The sequence below is a fragment of the Ammodytes marinus genome, assembly GCF_949987685.1.
Source record: "Ammodytes marinus genome assembly, chromosome: 8".
In the NCBI taxonomy this organism is placed as follows: domain Eukaryota; kingdom Metazoa; phylum Chordata; class Actinopteri; order Uranoscopiformes; family Ammodytidae; genus Ammodytes; species Ammodytes marinus.
This window is the reverse complement of record NC_137212.1, coordinates 17,430,986-17,451,271: the sequence shown is the minus strand read 5'-3', so window position 1 is coordinate 17,451,271 and position 20,286 is coordinate 17,430,986. Positions and strand designations below refer to the sequence as shown.

The window sequence follows — 20,286 nt, the reverse complement described above, 5'->3', positions numbered from 1 at the left end:
ATACCCTACCAATGGCATCATTTGAACAAATATTAGACAACATGAAATCATTCCAGTACTCGTATACCATTAAACAGCACTCAAATCAAATGCCTTTTGGGATAACACACCTCAGATAAATACCAAAAACGATTCCATTTATCATGATTACGTCGTCCAGGAAATGTCAGCAGAAGACATACAAGTTTCACACCGCCAGCCTGTTGTCGCGTGTTCGCCATGTCGTGTTAAAGTACATGAGTGATTGAGAAAACATTTGTCCAGCTGGTAATAACTCCCATGTGAGCTTTCTGGGTTTATTTACACTTTGTCACCAGATTCATTAGGGACACTGTCTGTTGACTGGAAATGTGTGAATAAACACCACAACTATTTTTCCTCCCACACAATTCATTATCTTTTAGTCATTTTCAACAGTCCTCTTTTCTGTCTGGCATTTTTCTGTCTGACATTTCTATGGCCTTCATTCATGCCATGTCTGGCATGAATGAAGGCCATAGAAAAAAACTATCGACTATAAACAGCAGAACTTGCCTGCAAAGCCTTGTGAAAAATGGAAGCAGTTCAGAATGTACGTTGTAAATGCAGCCAGGCAGGAGCTGAGGTCATGGTGTGTGTATTTTCTCTACTGTTTAGTTTAGTTTTATTTGTGCAAATAAACACGATTAAAAAATGGCAAGAAGATGCGCATAGACATACATAAATGCACGGGTGGGACAATGCTACTGCTTAGCATCTGTTACTGTGCTAAATATCTCACAGTTTCAGCAAAGTGTGCTGTGGCTTTCTCAGATGATGTGCTGTGTTACATTTTGCAAGTTATGAATGCACCCAGACAATCAGAAGATAGTACAAGTTCCTCAAAACTGTACTTCAGTAGCCTACTTAAATTAAAGTGAATGCTGAAAGTATCACACATAAGGGAAATGTCTTGTGCATGCACAGCGTATTGCCTCCACACTGGGCTTAAAACCCCATTTAGTTCATCCTCTTATCCAAACATGGCCCTCTCTGTGGAGCCCGCGCCATCTTTGGTCAGAGAAGCCTGGAGGTGATCCTGTGCTGAGAATTTGAGTGTGACAGAGGGTCAGGGCAGAGCCTCCCAGGTGCTGTTTGCTCAGGGCAGGCTGACGTGTTGAGCCTGCAGAGCGTGCAGGATGGGCCGGTCACCCTCCCTGCCTCCGCTGGAGATGGCGAGGAAGAGAGAAATTCCACAGATCCGCAGACGGCCAGGAAAAGGCTGACTGCAAACTGCTGACATCAGCAGCAGCAGCAGCAGCAGCACAGAAACCATTCTTATCACAGGCGGACCTGTCTGTGAGGCTGTGCCCAGAGGCCTGACTGTCTGAGACTCCCAGTCAACAAGTGTCAGAGCCAACAGGCTAGACTGCAGTGAGACATTACAGCTGTCAGTTTGTTCCTTGTAACTGCAACATGGCCAATACTGACCCCATTAACCTTGATGCGTCTGATCCTGCTCTTCAATCAGATTTATTCTTAGGAGATTGATTTAGACAAAAAGTTGTGATTTCATATTGTCCTTCCTTTTCAAGCTCTTCACTCAAGCGATATGACACTTAAAGAAGAAAGACAAATCACATTTATTATTTTGGTCGCCAGGGGCTTTGGAACTGGTTATTGGAAACAGGTTCTAATCCGCCCGTGGTCGTTCTCTGCTTGTTATTCACCTCTTTGCCATTTCCCTCTTTGCCCCATTTCATCTCTGTCTCTCCACAACTGTCTAATAAAGCATAAGCATGCCAAAAAATAAAAAAGAAGTGGGGCAACAAACTCCAGCACGAACATTGACACAAGCTGACCAACTCACGTGGAGTACTTTCAAATGAATGCAGTTTTCCTTTTTCATAATAAAACGGCCAGTTATGTCTCATGTTGCATTTCATTGAAGAACAATGATGAAAATAGTGCATCTGGTTCTTTTTAACCAAGAGCTGTTTCTGATTTGATTTGACACCAAGAATCGGAATCAGAATCGGAATCGAATAAAATCTCTGGTTTTCCGAAGATTCCCACCCCTTATCGCCTCAAAGATTAAATATCAGTGTTGGTTAGTGTGTTGGCAAACAGTTTACATATCCAACAGACACAGAGCAACATTAGTATTCATCCATAACTACAATTAACTGTAAATGTCTGGACATCCTTTCAGTTAAACATTTTTAAATCCTGTGACTATGGTTCAAAATAAACAAAGCTTGTTCACGTAGTATGAGTTCATTGTGATGGAGCAGTGCTGAAGAGTCTGTGCGATTTGAAGAGGTTATTAACTCTGACTGTGCAATAATCCACACTACACTGGGGATCTCATAAATCAACAGGCTTCAGGATTCATTTGGCACTTTTAGATACATATGAGCTCACATATCAGCTCCGTGAGAGGACAAATAATGACGCATATAAACATTTAGCAGCTATGACTAATCATCCAGACCCAACGATAAGTCATGATTGGATGATTTGGCTTGCTAACAGCTGCTCAAAACTATTAAAAGTGTTAAATTAGGCTCACTCTGATGCATGTAATTTGTGCGCATTCGGTGTGCACAGTCTGAAGCATGGGTTTGCATCACAAGTGAAATAATGCGATGCCAATTCTGCACTAATGTTCTGTCTCTCTTTTCTGGAAATGTGGTCTGTACCCGCCGTTTTCAGATTTTTACAGCAAAGGATAGAAGCTGTTTGCGTTACTACAGTGGAAAAGACTGAATCATTTTCTCTTCTGGTTTTACACAGCCGAGTGTTTCACATCCTGAAAGAGGTAAAACAATGTTTACCTGGGCTGGACAAGGACTCCCTGAGTCTGACCATTTGCACATCATCGCAGATTTAACAGTTCCACCGGTCTGAAATAGAAGAATGGGTGCCAAATGACCCCTGTACTTTTCCTCCTTGAGCTGCTGTGCAAATATTGAAACACTCGCCGGGTTGTCTGAGTGAACACATGTTGTCGTTAATCCTGTTATTGTATTATTTTTGGGCTGGGAAGTGGTATTGGGCCAGGGAGGTGGCCCTGAATAAGGCAGAAGAGGAGGTGGACAGGTTGCTCAGCTTGAACCCCCTCCAGTCATTTTGAGTCTGAGTTTGGTTCTAAAAGCTTGTATTGTTGTTACAGGTTCGACACATGGGTGTCAGACAATGTTAAGGTTTCTCGTCTCGTTCAGAAACACTTGTTCGTGTGTTATGCGTCACGAGGAGGGCACCATTTGGCTGCAGGGACATAGACCTATACTACAGTACATATAAAAACACACACATGCAGGGGCAGACATGAGCCTGTTTTTGTCTCCTGCAATACAAACTGTCGTTCTGCTGTGAAAAGGAGAGGAATATAGGCCTACATGTGCACTATTTGTTATCGAGAAACATATCATGTTAGTTGGCAGGCTTGCTGTCTAGGCTGAGACTCGTAACGCACACTTGATATACAGTATTCTTTGCTGCAGACCTGTGTAATCAAATTTTCTCATTCCTTCAAGGCTCGTCACAAGGTTATTTTATAGATCAGAGGACACAATACATGGTATTTTAGCTAAACAAATGTGTACTTTTAGTTAAATCCTCCAAAATTCACTTAATGTCGTTAAATTGGAATGTATACATGTATGTGTGCAATGAAATGCCACTGCTATACATACATAACCAAATGTACTCATTGTGCAACTGCACATGATATTGATTCACATTCAATGTCTAGTTTGTCTGAACAGGCTGCATACACTACTTATACTCCATATTAATTTCTAAAGAGTAACAAACTAAGTTAATTCCCGTATCCTCTGCCCTGCAAAGCCCTCTTACACTAGTGAAGAACATTACAAATCTGTGCATGTATATTTTAATAACACCTGTACCTGTACCTGTACGTACATACTTAGGTGTGGAAGAAATTCTTAGATTCTTTATTTTAGTTAACGTATCAATGCCACGGTGTAATAAAATTCTTCTTGTCCACAGAAGGAATACAGAAAGAAAAAAATAATAAGACGATGATGAAAAGCAGCAAAGGGCTGCTAAACAACTGTGGTATCTGAGTCTTTAAAAAAAAACAAAAAAAACATGTCACCATCAAATAATTTAGTCCAGACAGAAGATCAACAGAGAGCTAGCTGTGCAGAAGACCTCAACACTTCGAACAAGACATCAGGTACATTATGTTGTGCTCAGTAAAAAGCCTAAATTGATCTCTTTCTACCTTAACCACGGGTTGCAGAGCTCTGCAGCACGGAATGATTGATTGAGGTGAGACCTTGTCTCATAAATCTGGGAAGATGAGATGTGCACTCTGCCGGTTCTACTTTACACCTGCCATCATGGCCAGGCAGAGACATATGTATATACACACAGTGGGGTTCAAAAGTCTGAGTCCTTCTTCTGTCTTCTGAGTAAAACACTCAAACAACCCCGGACTTGCCCTAGGGTTTGGTCATCTGCAGTATCATCCTTTCTCTCGTGTTTTTTTGTACAAATGATTCATGTTGGTCAATGTCACTGCCATCAATTTGAATGCATACAGAATAAGTGTATAATTTTATATATTTCTTGATCATTTTACAATCATAAAACATAAACTGTGTTTTTAATTCTTGTTTAGTCCTTCAACTTTCTGATTAGAAAGCTTTTCCAGGTAAAGGTTAAGATATTAGATATTATCTGGCTAGTTTGTGGTTATTTTGTGTTTTTAAAAAGCTACTGTGACTTAACAATCTCACCAGCTTTCTTTTGAATCAGACTTAGGTATATTGCAGACAATAAACATGGGCTAAACATAAAGAACATAAGTAAAGGCATGTCAAAGAATAGAGATAGCACAGAATGTACAAGTAAATGTTATTGAAAAAGAGAGATGTGTGCAATTGTCTTTTTAAAAAGAAGAGCTGTGCAATTGTGCAGAAGAGAGCAGAATGATCTTTTTTGTGCAAATTTTCAGTTTGAGGACAGATAAGGATGTGTTAATGTAACACTTTTTGAGGAGATTTACATATGGTGTTAATGGGAGGGGATACAAGAGCTAAGGGACACATAGGCCTATGCCTAGATTTACTTTAAACCTACTTCTCAAACAGAAATGCAAATTTAGATATTTCAATAATAGGCTTGTATAGGCCTACTAAAATACACAGGTACAAAATTGTTTGAGCGAGAGCGACGTTATGTGGCCGTGAATTTAACTGTTAAATGTGCTACTTGCGTCAATATCCAAAGCAATCTTACTGTCTTAATACCCTACTAGGATAGGTAGGCTATTTTGTGTCTTTATAGGCTTAGTTCAATTTATTTCATAAACGTATGAACGTTTTATATTTCTGAATGTAGAACAAATTTGCTACAAATGTATGAAATATACAACAATATACTCTTTAATTTTTCGTTTTTCGCAAATGGTGTTCTGCTATATTTCGTCTCCCTTGGTTTAGTATGCCTGCGTGACGCATTGGTGTGACGGCATTCACGGTCGACGGGATACCCGGTAAACCCGAAGAGCCACTCACAGCGACACAACACACCACCACCACACAGACATTGAGAAGGAAGAGATGGCGAAAAATAATTCATTGAATTTGTCCCTTTTGCTGATATTTGCGGTGTTCGCGGCTCTTGTCCCAGTGGACGGTTCTCCTGAAGGGACGAAGACAGTGGAATTCAATGTGAAGCCGGGAGGAGTGGTGTACACGTTCACAGAGGGAATTGTAAGTCACTCTATTAAGTTTGATCTTTATTTGATACTAGCTAACGTCTTCAAACATCACACCTGACCAAAGACTGTAGCACCTGACACCCATAGACTGACCCAGCTACAAATGTAGACGTGTATAGGCTATCATTGTAAGTTTGTATGCAAGCTAATTCTTCGCGTAGTTATTGTTATTCGCTCCGTTGTTATTGATAAATCAGCAGTTGACAGAATTAACAACAGATTTATAAAAACGAGTTGCATTATGTGTGTCGGTCGGAGGAGGAGTGTTAGGCTATTCTCATTTACCGTGCCACAACAGATAGGCTACAGTTGATTTGTAATAACATTATTGAAGAACTACAGTCCGCAGCGTGATTACGTCACAGCCCGTGAGAGGCTGACACGTTGCTGCCACAACGTCTCCTCTCATTGGCTGACCGTGTTAATCAACGTGAATGGCTTTTTTGTAGTTTGAACATGTACAGTTGTAATGTTATTTCTTTACTCTAGAATACTTACTTTTTTCTTATAGTCAATTATTTATTCAAATGTTTTTATTAATCGACCAATAATTTGTCCATAGGATAGGATACAACAGAGTTTCTCCAGTTTTATGAAGTCTGAAACCCAGTCATCTGATTTTTAGGCCTCTACTTGTCTAAAATACCTTTAAACAGCCTTCTTAAAATCCAGTCTCGCTTTTAATTATGCCATTGGGAAAAATGTGTATTCATCATGCTCTGAAAAACTACAAAACCAACATATAACCAGCATAGGATTAGTGTTAAATGTAAATAAATCCATTTACATTGCAAATAACTCAAGGGCTCAAAACAGGTCAAGTATTAAAGTTGAACTTTTTTGTACCTGCATAAGCCCTGTAATTTGATAATAAGTTCTATCACCATAGAAATTTTCACAACAGACTGTTCAACTGTTATGCATGCATTACATGCTATTTTATATAAACTACATTTATAAATTCCTAATCCAAACCTCTACCAGGGGCCACAATGATGAGCATAATATACCATTTGAGGTTATATTGATATTCATAGCAAGTTCATCTTTGTGAAGCTTCAATTTTTTTTTAATGTTTTTGCATTCTAAATGAATAAAACTTAATTAATTTAAACAATGTAATCAACACTGCTACCAGACTTCTGATACCGAGTACAATCTGATGGATTAATGGAAGTTGTTTTCATGGCAATAACTGATTGAAGATTTAACGATACTAACTTGCACTTTATTACACTCTCTTTTTTCAGAGGGAGTATGAATGCTCATTCACTTATGCTTCACAAGGGGGAACCAATGAGGTGAGTGTCTCTATCTGGCTGTCAGTACATTTCAAACATATTATTGATTTTTAATTAAAACAGGTTTTATGCATAAATACTCTTCTGCTTTTGTGCAATACAGCAATGGCTGATGAGCGTGGGTCTGAGTGACGACGACAAACTGTTTTCCTGCTCTGTGTGGAGGTAAGACACAGACAGACAGACACACACGTACACACACACACAAAAAAACACAAACACACACACACACACACACACACGTGCGACAGAGCGCTGTCTCTCCTTCAGCTCAGTGACCCTGATGTTCAGTCACTGTGTATTCAGTTAGCATCTGTCCCGCCTGTGTCTCTTAACACTGAATCACTCTTTGATGTTTAGTAGACAGTCCCAGCCGAGAGGAGAAGCAATGCATCACATATAACAGTGTCTAACCTCAGGGTTTTAAATGTATTCATTTCCGACATCGACTTAATGAGCATATTAAAGCATGCAAATTACTTAATGTTGGCTACACGTATTCCTCTTTTTCATTTCTGCCAGGCCCCAGGGGAAATCGTACCTGTTTTTTACTCAGTTCAAAGCTGAACTGAAGGGAACCAAAATCGAATACGCCAATGCGTATGTAAGTATAAAAGAAACACAACACCCCCAACTTTTATGGTGCAAATGTTTCCTTTCATGTTGAATTTTTTTTAAAATGATTGTTCACTCCACTAATCCTGGTCTACATCAATACTATACTTACTGTGGGTAATTTACATATATATGTATTTATAACTTCTGAAATTTTGAGCTAACGACATACAACACTGCTTGGATATCAGTCATTTACATCTTGAAATGTGTGTGGCAAAGTCAGTTTGAAATATTTAGATGTCATTCAGTCATATCATTAACAAAACTTTAACATGGAAATAGAATCATGTATATTTGTCTTTGCCTCTTTTTCAAACTAAATGAAGTCAGACGTGTGCCGACTTGAAACCCCAATTTCAGGGCAGGCACTTGAGAAATACCAATGGAACCACAGACTAAATAGTTATTTTTTTAAATAATCTTTGTTGTTAATTTTCAGAGGACAAATTGCACAAAATAGTACAATATGTAGTTTGAATATAGATTGTAGTTCATGGCATACTCCTTCTCTTTTAGCTGTGTTACATTGCAGTGTTAATGCACCCTGTCAGTGTGCAGATCAAAGCTCCTCTTTCTTGAGCACAAAATAATGTTGAGCATAAAAGGTGCTGTGTCTACCCGACTCAAAGGAAACGCACACAGTTGATTAACATTTTTGTGCAGCCCTGCAAAAACAATAAACCAAACACCTATGCACCAGCAATACTGCAACACATTTATCAAGCTCAGGGATACGATTAAGGTTAAGAATTTTTCTGGCTTGCAGTTTCTTAACTTCGCTTTTATTATCCGCATTGCTGGTGTGAGACAGAATCAGCTGTCGTAATCTACACTTTGTGATGATAGATAAAAGAATACAAGCGTCGCATGTATTGACACAGTCTGTTATTGTGCCGTGGCGGATGGGGTTGGGAAAAGTCCTAAACTTAATAATTATTAATGAGAATAGGTGTCACTAAAAATGTGTAGCCAGACCGTTGTCATAAACTCAAAGGGAAATGGAGGAATTTCCATATAGCTGCACTATTGATTTATAGTGCTCGAGGTAAGGTCTCAAGGTAAGGTCTTAAAATAGCAAATAGTTTCGGCTCTAAATTGAAGCACATTGGTTAGAATAGGGGCCATTACAGTGGCTACTTGGAATAAAACACTCTTTCTCTTGCACTTTGGACCTGTCTTTTCCTTTACCGCACGTCTCCCTCCACTTATACTTACGTATCCATGGAAACCCAATCTACTGCGCCACACGGCTCTGTGTATTTTAAGATCTAATGTTCTCAGCTAATACCAACTATGAAAACTACTAAGAAAGGCAGAGTAAAAGCAACACAAAAAAACTTTATTTTTCTTCTGGAGGACAAAATCCAAATCGCAGTATCTTTTGCACATAATGTTTCACCCAAAGTTAATGTCTGGACTGACTCAGGCTCAGTCACTTAGCGGAGGATCTGCCTAAGTGATGTGGTCGTCGGTGAATCGGAGCACACCTTGACACGCCTCTTTCCCCCAGCAAGGACAGTCAGTCTGACACTCTGTCATTAGTGAGAGCACATGGTGTCCTCCTCCTGCCATGGCTCCGTGCCCTGCAAGTAGACAGCAAACGCACAGAGAAAAAAAGAAGATCTTCACTTAATGATGGGACAAAAATATCCTCATATACACAAACAAACACACCCGCCACCCTCCCCCGCACACCATCTCCTTGACCTTGGCGTCACATCCTCCTACTTTTTACCGGGCCAATCTGTTGCAAAAAAAAAAAAATGGCTGTCTCTGGTGCCGCCTCTCATCCTGTTTTTGTTTCCTTCTTTCTTTTTTTCTCCTTCTCTATTCCTCCTCCTCTTTCTCATCACTGCTGCTGCACGTGTCTCCAGTCGCAGACAGGACAGAGGGATGTGCCTTTGAAGCCGGAGGAATTTACTGTAGGAGACTCAACAGGTGAGAAATTGTTTGTATTTCTAGGTGCTCAATCAACTCCCTCTCCTTGTCACGTCACACTCTTGCTCCCTCGCCCTCTCTCCCTGCCATCACGGTGTGTGCTCCCCGCTGATTTCCCTTTAAAGCATACTGTATGCTCCATCTGTGAGTGGGTTGCAATGTGTCCCTGTAGCATTTTTTGCTTGTTTGTTTTCAGTTTCTGCCCAAATCCCTACTGTGGCTTCAGTTCCAGACTGTGATTAGCAGAAATTGACAAATCACATAGCAATTTAATTGAAACGGCAGATTAGACGGTACAACACAGAGCTGCTTAAAGACTCCAAAACCCAGAAAATTTCACAGATTTAAGGATAATCCTATCTTTGTGAGATCACTGGAAAACACTTCCAGGGATAGACCTCTGAACAGTAAACCCTTTTGTCAAGTTGTCAAGTATAAAAATAAACTGGCACCAACTTTTATGTTCACATTTAGCAGGCTGCAGATTATCCACAAGGGGGAACTGTTGAGTCACTGGCGGACCTATTTTACACATGCTAAACTGCACCACCTATAGGAAAGAAAGATAAAAACAGTTTAGACCTGCAGATGCTTGTAGATGTGTGCGGTTCAAGTAGGCTGTAATTATTGATTAAATGTTGCTGCAATGGCATACCCACGTTATGTGCTACTGTATGTAGAAATACATACATTCAGTATATGTAGAACATCATTTAAGGAAATTAAGTTTGTTGTGTTATAAGGTTTTTTTTGTTTTTTTTAAGATTATTTTTTGGCGTTTTCACTTCATTAGACATATTTTGAAGAGACAGAGTTGAAATGGGGCAAATGGGGAAGGACATGCAGAGAACCGACCACGGGTCGGAATAGAACCAGGTCTGCCGCGATGAGGACAGAGTCCCTATGGGGACGCTCTAAAAACTACACTACGAGCGCCCCTCTGTGTTATGATGTGTGAAACTGGAAAAAGATTGAAGTGCCAGTAAAATTTTATTTTGTATTTATTTACATTGAGACTTGCGCCGTCCCCATAGTGGTGCCTAAAGCCACCTAAAGGAAAATAGTGATAGTTATTCAAATATTATCCTTTGTGACACCTGCAGGCAATGAGTGTCCCAATCTGCACATAGAGTTATGTGTGAGTGTGTGTTTGAAGTTATTTCCATTACGTATTTTCAGTTCCACTCCGTTCATACGCTTTACATATCGTTGAAGTCCCACAAGTATAAACAGCTTTTCTAGGTTTTGTGAAACAGTTTCAAATATAAAACCTCCTAATACAAAGAGTGAAAGTTGACCTCGTTGACCCTAGCTGTGTTATGTTCAGTTTGACAGATGTCTATTTTACAATGGAGGTATTGCGCTACCGCATATGGCCACTAGGACAAATCAGCAGCATGGCTGAGTGGCAGCCAATGGTCATCTACCAATAACTAACTTCAGAATTCTACAAAGAAACAACATACAGTATTTATATTGAATAATACAGTAAAGCCCCAAATCCTTGTTTGGATATTTAGCAGTAAAGACTAAACTTAGTCAACCTGAAGTAGGTTGCAAGATTTGTGACTGCAGGATACACCTGTTTCTCATTCTTTAGAGTAAAACATTAGCCACTTTCCTACCCCCAAAAAACTATAGTACAGAAAATACACTGAGCTGGGTGAACACTCAGGTGTCCCTTATTCAGCAGAAAATGTGCTCTAGTGAACAAAACTATAAAAAAATTCTAGGTTCTTTTAACTTCTTTATGTCAACTATAAAACCACAAGCAGAAGAAATTATTGCCGACGTAACACACATTGCCTGCAGGTGGCACTAGTGTCAGAACTGCAGCAGCTAGTGTTTTTTTTCAGCTGTGGATCGCGCACATTGACATATCTGCAAGTATACTGCTGCTGGTACGGCTTTTTCTTTCCAACTGGCAGTGCATGTTGAACTTGCAGGTCTCAAACTGTTAACTCGGCAACTCTGCAGTTTGACCATAATGTCTTGTTCCACTGATGCTGTGTGTCCCTTGTTTTCTTTTGCAACATTCATTTTCTCTCTGCTCTGCCCCCTAGTGACCCACACAGATGGAAAGTTCAACGCTCAACTCTCCAAACTGACCGCCATTGGACGGACACGACACGATGAATTGTAATTTGGTCCGAAAGTCAGACTTGGACCAATCAGAGAGCACCTTGGTGAGCTCTGAGTTTTAGCTCAGTAGTCGATGAAGGATGGAATTGGGAAAGTTCTTCCTGAGTGACAACCAAAAAATTGAAGTGGGATGATACTGATATTGCCTTTGCAACACTTTGCTTGTCAGTACATCAATTACCCGCTGGGTTTTTACTATGAATTTATTTACGGAAATGCTACTAGATGGAAAAAAAACTAGTTTAGTATTATTATTTTTTTCTATACTGGATTAGGTTTTAGTTGAAATTCTGCGCTAAAGTGCTTCCATACTTGTTTCTTAGTTTCTGCGGTTATAAGACCTACAGAGTGCAAATCTGTTCCAATCCACTGGGGATGTATGTGAGTGTGTAAAGGATTGGTGTGTGTGGGGGCTTGTACAGTATAGATAAAATGTTAAGAGTAGGGAGGGATTTTCCTGCCTTGTGTAATCCTAAAAGGAAAGTGGGTAATCCTCAATAGCTTCATTGAACACGCAATAACAATGCATTTTTTCCTCAATCTCATTCTGTTCCGGATAACTGCAAGCACACAGTGTATGCCCTAAATCACCAATTAGCACCTTTTGTGATAACTTAACATTATGTTTGTGTGAAGGGATGCTTGAGATAGAGTCGATAGAAGCTCCATAACATGACTTAAAGAGAAAAAAAAGGTGCCCAGTTAATAACCTAAATAAAGAAAATATGAGAAATTAAAAGGTATTGATGATTGTTTTAATTGGGCACCTGCAGCAAAATATACAACAATTTCCTTATTTCCCAAAATACTAACTTCTAATTTTGGTATATTTTCGGGACCTTTACAATTATAGGGTTTTGAGGTTTTACCCAAAAATACTGAAATATAAAGTGTGCACAGGCATCGGGACGATGACAAAGGGATGCTGTCACATATTTCTGAGCCCTTCTTGAACTTTTTGCTTTCATCCTTCAATGCCACATGTGAGGATCATCAGGGATATCGTAAAAGCCTCAGAAGTACATCATCATGATTGCAGGCCCCCTCCCCCCTTCCTCTCCATGCAGCGAGTAGGATTGCCTTTATCATCCTTACATTGATCCAACCCTGTTAGATCCGCACAAGTGTTCAGAAGATGAGTTCTGGCGATTGATTTGAGGGTTGCGCTGATTTGATTCTGAGGTCGTATTATTGAGCTTCGTACCTTGTTTGGTCAGGGGGTTTCGGATACTCTCATGCATCTAGAGTGGATTTTTGGAGTTGAGGAAATGCTCAGCCAGGATGTTTACACGTGTCCCTTTAGTCACCGTCGATGGCTCCCTCTGGGGCCACAACAGGAAATGACCAGGTCCAGATGCTGTCCGGGAATAGAGAAAACCACACAAGATGTTAGCCTACTTATTCTGTACATCTTTTTCTTTTTCTACTTCTCAATTGTTCTGACACGTGATGAAATGTGAAGAATGTTCCAATAAAGACATGTTGTCACTGTTCTGGAGATAACTCAATGTTTTTGTCTTGTTATGTCAGTCATGATCTGAATGAACCTCCCACGGTCTCGTTAAAGGGTAAACATAAAAAAGAGGGGAAGAAATTTGAGTGCCAGCATGTAGGCATTAGATATTCTGAGAACTGTCAAGAGTCGTGCCACAGTGAACGGAGAGTGTTTTTCTATGCCCCCTCATATCCGTCCAAAGTAACAGTAATGTTAGTACCAGCACAAATGTATTCCTAAAACAGTAGGTTTTTCAGCATACAAATGAGACTGGTGAAATGCTTAAGTTTATATAAAAATGAATGAAACAATGGCTTCAAAAAGGTATTCTGTTAGCATACTCAATTAACATATATTGTCCTCGGATAAATGCTTCCATGAGATAAAGCGCTTTTATTGTTTCCTCTTAATTTCTGGGGGAAAAGGGGCTTTGAAGGCAGGATCTACTAAATCCAGAGGCACATATGGGAATGTATAGCGTGTTGATCTTTGTGGGCTTACAGAGATGTAGAGTCAGGAGGGATTTATTCGTTTTATGTTAAGCCCAGAGCAAATCAGTAATCGTCATTCTCCTCAAATTGGCATCGGTTAGTTTGAATTCTATGATACCAAAACTACCCGTTTATACTGCAGCCAACCATTCAACTCTACAGTGCTTTAAAATACAATCAAACCATGACTGTAGCTATGAAACACCTGCATTTCATGTTGAGAAAAATCAATTCTGTTTCAACACTTTGGCAGAGCTGAGTTCTGACAAGCTGTGCCCAGAAACTCCCACAGTCTCCTGCTTGTAATTATGGCATCTCACAGCAAGATGTGATTATTTCAGATTTCCTGTTTTGTGGCCGTGTGTAGGAAGAAAGGAGTCATTCTCAAGGTGGTTGTTCCATTGATAAATAAGTCTCTTTAGCACAATAGCCCTTTGTTTACCTCCATTTCACTTTGTCTCTGAGACTCAGAGCGGCCTCTGTGCTGTCATCCAAATCCTAAACACATATTGCTGCTGTTTACCATCTGGCTCCAACAGATATGTTTACTTTGAACTTTTACAGTGCAACCATCAGGAATATACGTATATACACACTTTAATGCTGCCCAGCATAGGCTTAAATTGCGATGGCGTGCATAAGGAAGACATTTTTAGCTTCGCTCCAGGGACGGCTTTGCCGGTTGGTTGATCCAACTCAACAGATTGAAATATCTCATCATCTATTCGTTGGATTATCATGAAATTGCATAGAAACATTCATAGTCTCAGGGGGTGACTCCTATTGACTTCCAAGATATTTTCGCATCACCAGCAAACCAACCACGCTTTTGGTTTCGAGCAAAATAAATGTGTCAATGGCTATTGGATGGATTCTAGTTCTATTTGGTGCAGACATTCCTTTTCTGCTCAGGAGGAATTGCGTATAGTAGCCTTCCCCTTTCAAACAAGGGTGTGTCAACCACTTGTCATTGGTTATTTGTCTATGACTAGTTCAATAAAGGACTGTTTTCTTATTGTAGTTAAAGTCCTGAGGAAGTAAATGATCTTGCGACACCTCAAATGTATATTTCAATCCCTTGGGGGAATCCTGACAATTGCAAAATGTTTGATTAATTTTAGTTTAGTTAAAACCCACAGCCGGCGTACTCAGCTGTTTTTGGATATTAATGAGACTTGATGAAGCTACATGTTTGCCGGCCATGGACTCCTTCTGTAGGAACCAATGGGCTCATTGCTGAGTGCCATAGACACGGTAGGGACATCAGAAAGTATTAAGGGATGCACTAACACATTGTTGGTTTTGGCTTTTTCCATTTGAGTTGTTAACAATAAGACAAAAGATAGAATAACACCAGCTTTATTATTTAAAAGGAAGAGGCCACAGGAAATCATTGGAATAAAGCAAAGTAACATTCCAGAGAGAGGGCAGCACAAGAGCACCTAAGTGAACGAGTCATCGATTTTGCTGTGCTATATTTATGTAATCAATCCGTCTGGGGTTACAGCGTCTGTTTTTCTCTTATTTCCTTTCACACACACCTGCACCCTAATTCTCTCGCCTTGCATCTCCAGACATTTGGAGGGGAACAGATGGAGATTGTGGCCGGGTCGGTCAAGCCAGAGGCAGCAAAGGAGATGGGATTGCTGTTACACCAGGGGCCCGGTGAAGGGTACAACGAATGGACAGCTGCCCCGTCTTCCTTGATGCGCTGGGCCGGTGACCCAGTCAGCTCAGAGCTACTCTCCATATTAACTTACCTGGCCTTGATAAGTTCTTCATATAATGATACCTTTTCTGCCTGCAGATCTATCACACATCCCTGGCCTCTCCGCCCCCTTTTTGAGCTTTTCACACCGCCGAGCCAAAGTGGCCCGAGCTGCACTGAGTTCTTGTTATACCATCACGACTCTTGACAGCAATTATCTCACCCAGACGATGCTGATACATGTGAGTGAATGTGTCTGGCTGCATATAGGTTGAAGTGCCCTTAAGTAATTTTACTTTGTCTTGTCTTCTTGCAGTCACTTTAATTTCCTTTATATTTCTATTTAATGAGGCCTTCTCCTTTGCCCTTATGTGCAATCCCTAGAGCCCGAGAGCTTGGGTGCACAGTAAGCATCTGTATAGAGTCTCTTGTTACCAGAGTACTAACACAGACAGATGTTATGATGCCCCGTGTATGCTCGGCTTATGTACTCAAGAGATTTGTATGAGAGGAGGAAGAGGAAAGGACGTCCGCAGAACCAAGCTGTTCTTCCCTGACATAGCCTACTCACCCCAAGTTGCGTCTGTGCCTTGTCACCTTGGAAACTCGGTCTCAGCTCAGCTTGGGCGAGCCTTAAATCACTCTTTGCTCCCACAAACTCATGGCTTGGCGCTGTGAATATGGCTCTGTTTCGATCAGCCTCCCCCCTCCTGCCGCATGGTCTCACACTGTGGTCGAGAGCAGCCTTCTTTTCTCAGGATACGGAGGAGCTTTGCGGGGCTCTTTGGCTTCCTTTGTGTGTTCAGAGGGTCTGTGGTGATGAGGGTATGGCGGAGGCTTGCGACCTCGGCGGCCTTGTGCTGTCGGTGGCTTAGCTGCGGCTGCTGGGGGGGCATTGCAGACCTGCGAAGGTCCGTGAACGGGCCCTGCTGAGGATGACGCTCGCATCTCTCTGTCAGGTTGAGTTTGTGCGTCGGTGGGTGGGCAGCTGGCAGAAGGAGCCTGCCTGGATGATGGAGGGAGCGGAGCGGCAGATGGGTGGGCGCTGCGTGGGGTCTGATGAGACCCGACTGTGTGCTCCAACGTGACAGAAGGGGTGAGAGTGGGGGGTGGGTGAGGCTTTGGACACAGAGGGGAGGCAGGGGTGACCCTGACGGAGGAGGAGGATGGCACAGGTGACTGAGGCTGAGAACCAGGGCTGCCGGGGAGCTGGAGGTTCACCGTCAGAGGGGAGAGAGCGGGAGTGGGAGGACGAACGGGGAGGTTTCTTGGGGGAGACAAAGTAAGGTCCTGGGAAGTGAGGTGAGGCGGGGGATTGGATGAAGAGAGTTTGCCGTTGTACTGCGACGGCCCGCCTCGTCTGGGAGAAGAGCCCAGACCGCAAGAGGTGTACCGAAGAGTCTGACCATTCTCTGACGAGGTGACGGGGCACAGCAGCACATTTGGCGGAGAACGGCTCCTTCTTCTATGAGTGTTGTCTTTCCCCAGAGTGCCACTGCATGAGTACTTGGTGCCTGGCTGCTCTTCATGCTCCGAGGGCCTCTGATGATGAGTCTCACTGGAGCTGGAACCTGAACTGGAGTTGCTGTTATAGCCGGGAGGCTTGGTGCATTCGTCTTCTTCAGTCCTCCATTGCGTCTCCTCCTCATTCAGATCAATGGATGATGTTAGAAAGTCAATCTCCTGCACCACCTAGAAAGATACACACGATAATGTATAAATATAAACTTTATGGTGATGAATAAGGTATTCAAACAAAAGGGGCTCTTCACTGATTTTATCCATGAAGATACAGTTATTTATCATGAGGAGTAGCCTACATTCAGGCCAAACAGAAGGCTTGAGCTACAAACCGGAAGTGTGGAGTTTTACAAAAGACTATGAGTTGCATCAAGTCTGGATATCTGAACCTCTGATGCTTCAGACAACTGTTCTTTGTTTAATCTGTCCCTGTCTAATTATTTGAATTGTTGTTCCATGCACAATAGTGAAAGATGTTTCCAGAGCCCAAGGGATCATCTCAAAATGCTTGTTTGTTCCTATGAACTGTTCAAAACAAAACAACATTTCATTTGCGTCTGCATATAACAGAGAGAAGCAGCAAATCAGCACTTGACGGAAATGTATTTTTTTTCTAAAATAATTAATTACTTAATTAATCTTCTGTTGCCCACCTCATCAATTGAGTGACTGGCCACTTCAACACTTCAAGTGTAAATACTTCTTTGGACTTTTTATTTTTTGGCTTAATTTGGTTTGAAGACAGTTGTAAAGTGGTCGCAGGAAATTGGAACGAAAAAGAGATTCAAACTGGGGACACTGTGTTTACATGATCAGCAGCTTATTTTTAGACTGCATTTGCATGTCTGCATTTATAATTTGGAGCATTTCACATGTTGACTCTGAGAGAAATGGCCTCTCAGCAGAAGTATGGCTCCAATCTGTAAGTATGTCACACACATAGCAAAATGTTTACCTCAGCCCACAGAAGATAACATTACTATTATGGGAAATGTGTGTGACAAATTTAGATGGGTTACCTCTCTGTAGATAGTCCAGCACAATGCATCATGTTCATACTTACACATCCTAATGCATTAAACTTAAATGCCTGCAGAGCATGTGATGCATGAGTGTGTGTGCGCACAACACACGTATGCACATAAACGTTTCACACACACACACACACACACACGTTCAATGATGGAGGCAGGTGAGATTGGAGAAAATTACACTGGGGAAAATGTTTGACCTATCTCTCCACCTGCTCTCTGTGCACAGATAAATCCTCAGCTCCTGCTGGAACAGATGAATTATTGTTTTGTTCCCTGTGTTCAACAACATCCTTGCTGATGTCAAAAGATGACCTGGTTTGTCTTTTTTTCTTTCTTTTTTTTAATGGTTGTAGCTTTTTGGATGAGGCTTTTCATATTACTTTGAAGTGCAGCGTGTAGGGGCTATAAGCACATCCAGTGACTCAAAGCAGGGGCTGCTTGTTAATGTCAGAAATCAAAGCAGATTAAAGAGCAGAAGATTCTGTTCCTTTTTTTTATCTTCTGCTCCCGAGAGCATTTATTAAAAACAATGTTTTACTGACCCCCTTAGGTTTTCTTCACATATAGCGCTGACGAGGACTGAGAGGCTGAACGTTTCTTAAAGTGAACTATTTAAGTTTAACTCTGTTATTGTTTTGCCTGAAGTTCTGATAGTGCCAATTTTGTTCAGTCAAAATGTTTTCCCAGCTTGCCTTTGTGATCATTTCTTTCCTCCTGCTGTATGAAAGAGAAGTACTTTAGCGGTTCTTTAATATTTGTATAGCCTCTAACTGAAAAGCTTTAAAAACCCGACTCCAATTCCTTTTATAATACTCATTGATTAATAAATAAAAATGAGGGTTGCGTCTCATGCAAGAGAATGATGAAACAGGGCTGTGAAATAAATATGCGACCTTAAGTCTTCTCTGGTGCCTTATCTTCCTTTGATCTGTCATCTCTGTTGTGAAAATTTGGGATTTTTCTATAACAGTGTCTACTCGGCCCCCCCTTTCCTTTTTCCCCTCTGTCTGTGCTATATTAATATTGTCACTCAAAACCTCGCAGCCAGGATGATGAGGTTACTACCTTGGGTTCTAGCCACGACCCGTGGATGCAGATCAAAAGGCCAAGGGGCAAGATTTACGTGTTACTTTTACTAGATGAGGAATACGAGGCGGGGATGCTTAGACATAAATGGATTATAAAAAGCGTCGGACAGTATCCAGCTGTGCCTGGAGCAGCATCTGTCCATAAGGAGGGAGAGATGAGAGGGGAGGAAACAGAGAGAGAGAGAGAGAGAGAGAGAGAGAGAGAGAGAGACGGAGAGAGATGCAGAGAGGGGGGCGACTGCTTTGCCTAATGACACACGGCATCATCTCAGCAACCTCTAAATGCATCGTGCAAATGGGGAATAATAACTATTATGTCATTCACCTCTATGAAAATATGCACGTGAATTGAGCACAGGGGTGTTGTTCAGAGAGAGCCAATGGTGGAGAGTTGGAGAAACACTTTGCAGGCTGTGGTAGATCGTTTTAACAACGATGCTGACTTTTTTTTAAATGTGTGTTAAATTCTTGACGTGCATTTGCAGACTGCATTGTTATCTACAAGCCCGCAAGGTTTTTCAGCATAAGTATAGGAACATATCCTGCGTGAGGAAATGTCTAAATGAATGTGAAAGGATGCAGTAACTTCTCTGCTCCTATTCTGAACTGATTTGTTTGGGGTTTTCTTGTCAAGCCATGAATGACATGTGATGATAGTGTAGATGAAATGGTCGAATTAACAATCAATTATACAGCTTGTTGTGTCATGCAGAATCCAACTAAATCCAACACCTTACCTCTTTCATCTCCTGTTGAACGTCCCTCAATGCTGTGAGAACCTCCTCCAGGTGGTTCACCACTCTTTTGATCTGGTTCCGAACCACCTTCCTGCTGCAACCTGCCTCCCTCCTCTGTTTCTCCCCTTTATTAGTCGGCCTGCACTGGACCCAGGTCTGGTTCTGGCCTATGATGGCCATGTGCTCTGAGTTTGGCCTAGGTTTCCTAGGGCCCCGTAGGGTCGCCGTGCAGCCCGGGCCTTTCGGAGGAAGCTTGGTGGAGAAGATTAATCCGTTGAGGGGCCTGTTGAAACCCTCCACAGGTGGCTCCCTCAGCGCTGTCAGGTCCCTCTGGCTCTGGGAGTTCCTGCTCTGCTGTTTGATGGAGCTGAAGCTAGAGGTCAAGCCCTGCTGCCTCTCTGCAAGTACCTGAGTTTCTGCGCTCAGCCAGCTGGATGAATGGAAATCTCTTCGGCAGTAGCTCGTAGCGCTGGCGTAGTCCCAAACCTTCCCCCTCT

At 41.6% G+C, this 20,286-nt stretch overlaps 2 protein-coding genes across 2 annotated transcripts in view; one reads left to right on the top strand and one right to left on the bottom strand.

The window, feature by feature from the left end:
• Positions 1-5,483: 5,483 nt before the first annotated feature.
• On the top strand, positions 5,484-12,927 carry mydgf (myeloid-derived growth factor). Its single transcript, XM_080032793.1, has 6 exons — positions 5,484-5,708; positions 6,967-7,017; positions 7,121-7,182; positions 7,540-7,621; positions 9,510-9,573; positions 11,637-12,927. The coding sequence occupies exons 1-6, from the start codon at positions 5,556-5,558 to the stop codon at positions 11,714-11,716; spliced, it is 492 nt and encodes a 163-aa protein (XP_079888919.1). The 5' UTR covers positions 5,484-5,555; the 3' UTR covers positions 11,717-12,927.
• Positions 12,928-16,132: 3,205 nt separating this feature from the next.
• The window catches only part of LOC307254427 (uncharacterized protein), a gene marked incomplete at both ends in the record, with an annotated part of 4,815 nt that continues 661 nt past the window's right edge, over positions 16,133-20,286 (bottom strand). The window contains 2 exons of the mRNA XM_080032818.1: positions 16,133-17,101; positions 19,790-20,286. The exon at positions 19,790-20,286 is cut by the window's right edge and continues 661 nt beyond it. Of these exons, the coding sequence (XP_079888944.1) occupies positions 16,133-17,101; positions 19,790-20,286 (1,466 nt within the window). The remainder of the gene's footprint in view (positions 17,102-19,789) is intronic.

What these genes read in the sequence shown, in the direction of transcription:
- mydgf (XM_080032793.1), top strand. Translation starts at nt 5,556, where the DNA reads ATGGCGAAAAATAATTCATTGAATTTGTCCCTTTTGCTGATATTTGCG. An exon ending in ACACGTTCACAGAGGGAATT is followed by an intron (nt 5,709 to 6,966) that starts GTAAGTCACTCT and finishes CTCTTTTTTCAG; the next exon opens with AGGGAGTATGAATGCTCATT. An exon ending in TTTTCCTGCTCTGTGTGGAG is followed by an intron (nt 7,183 to 7,539) that starts GTAAGACACAGA and finishes CATTTCTGCCAG; the next exon opens with GCCCCAGGGGAAATCGTACC.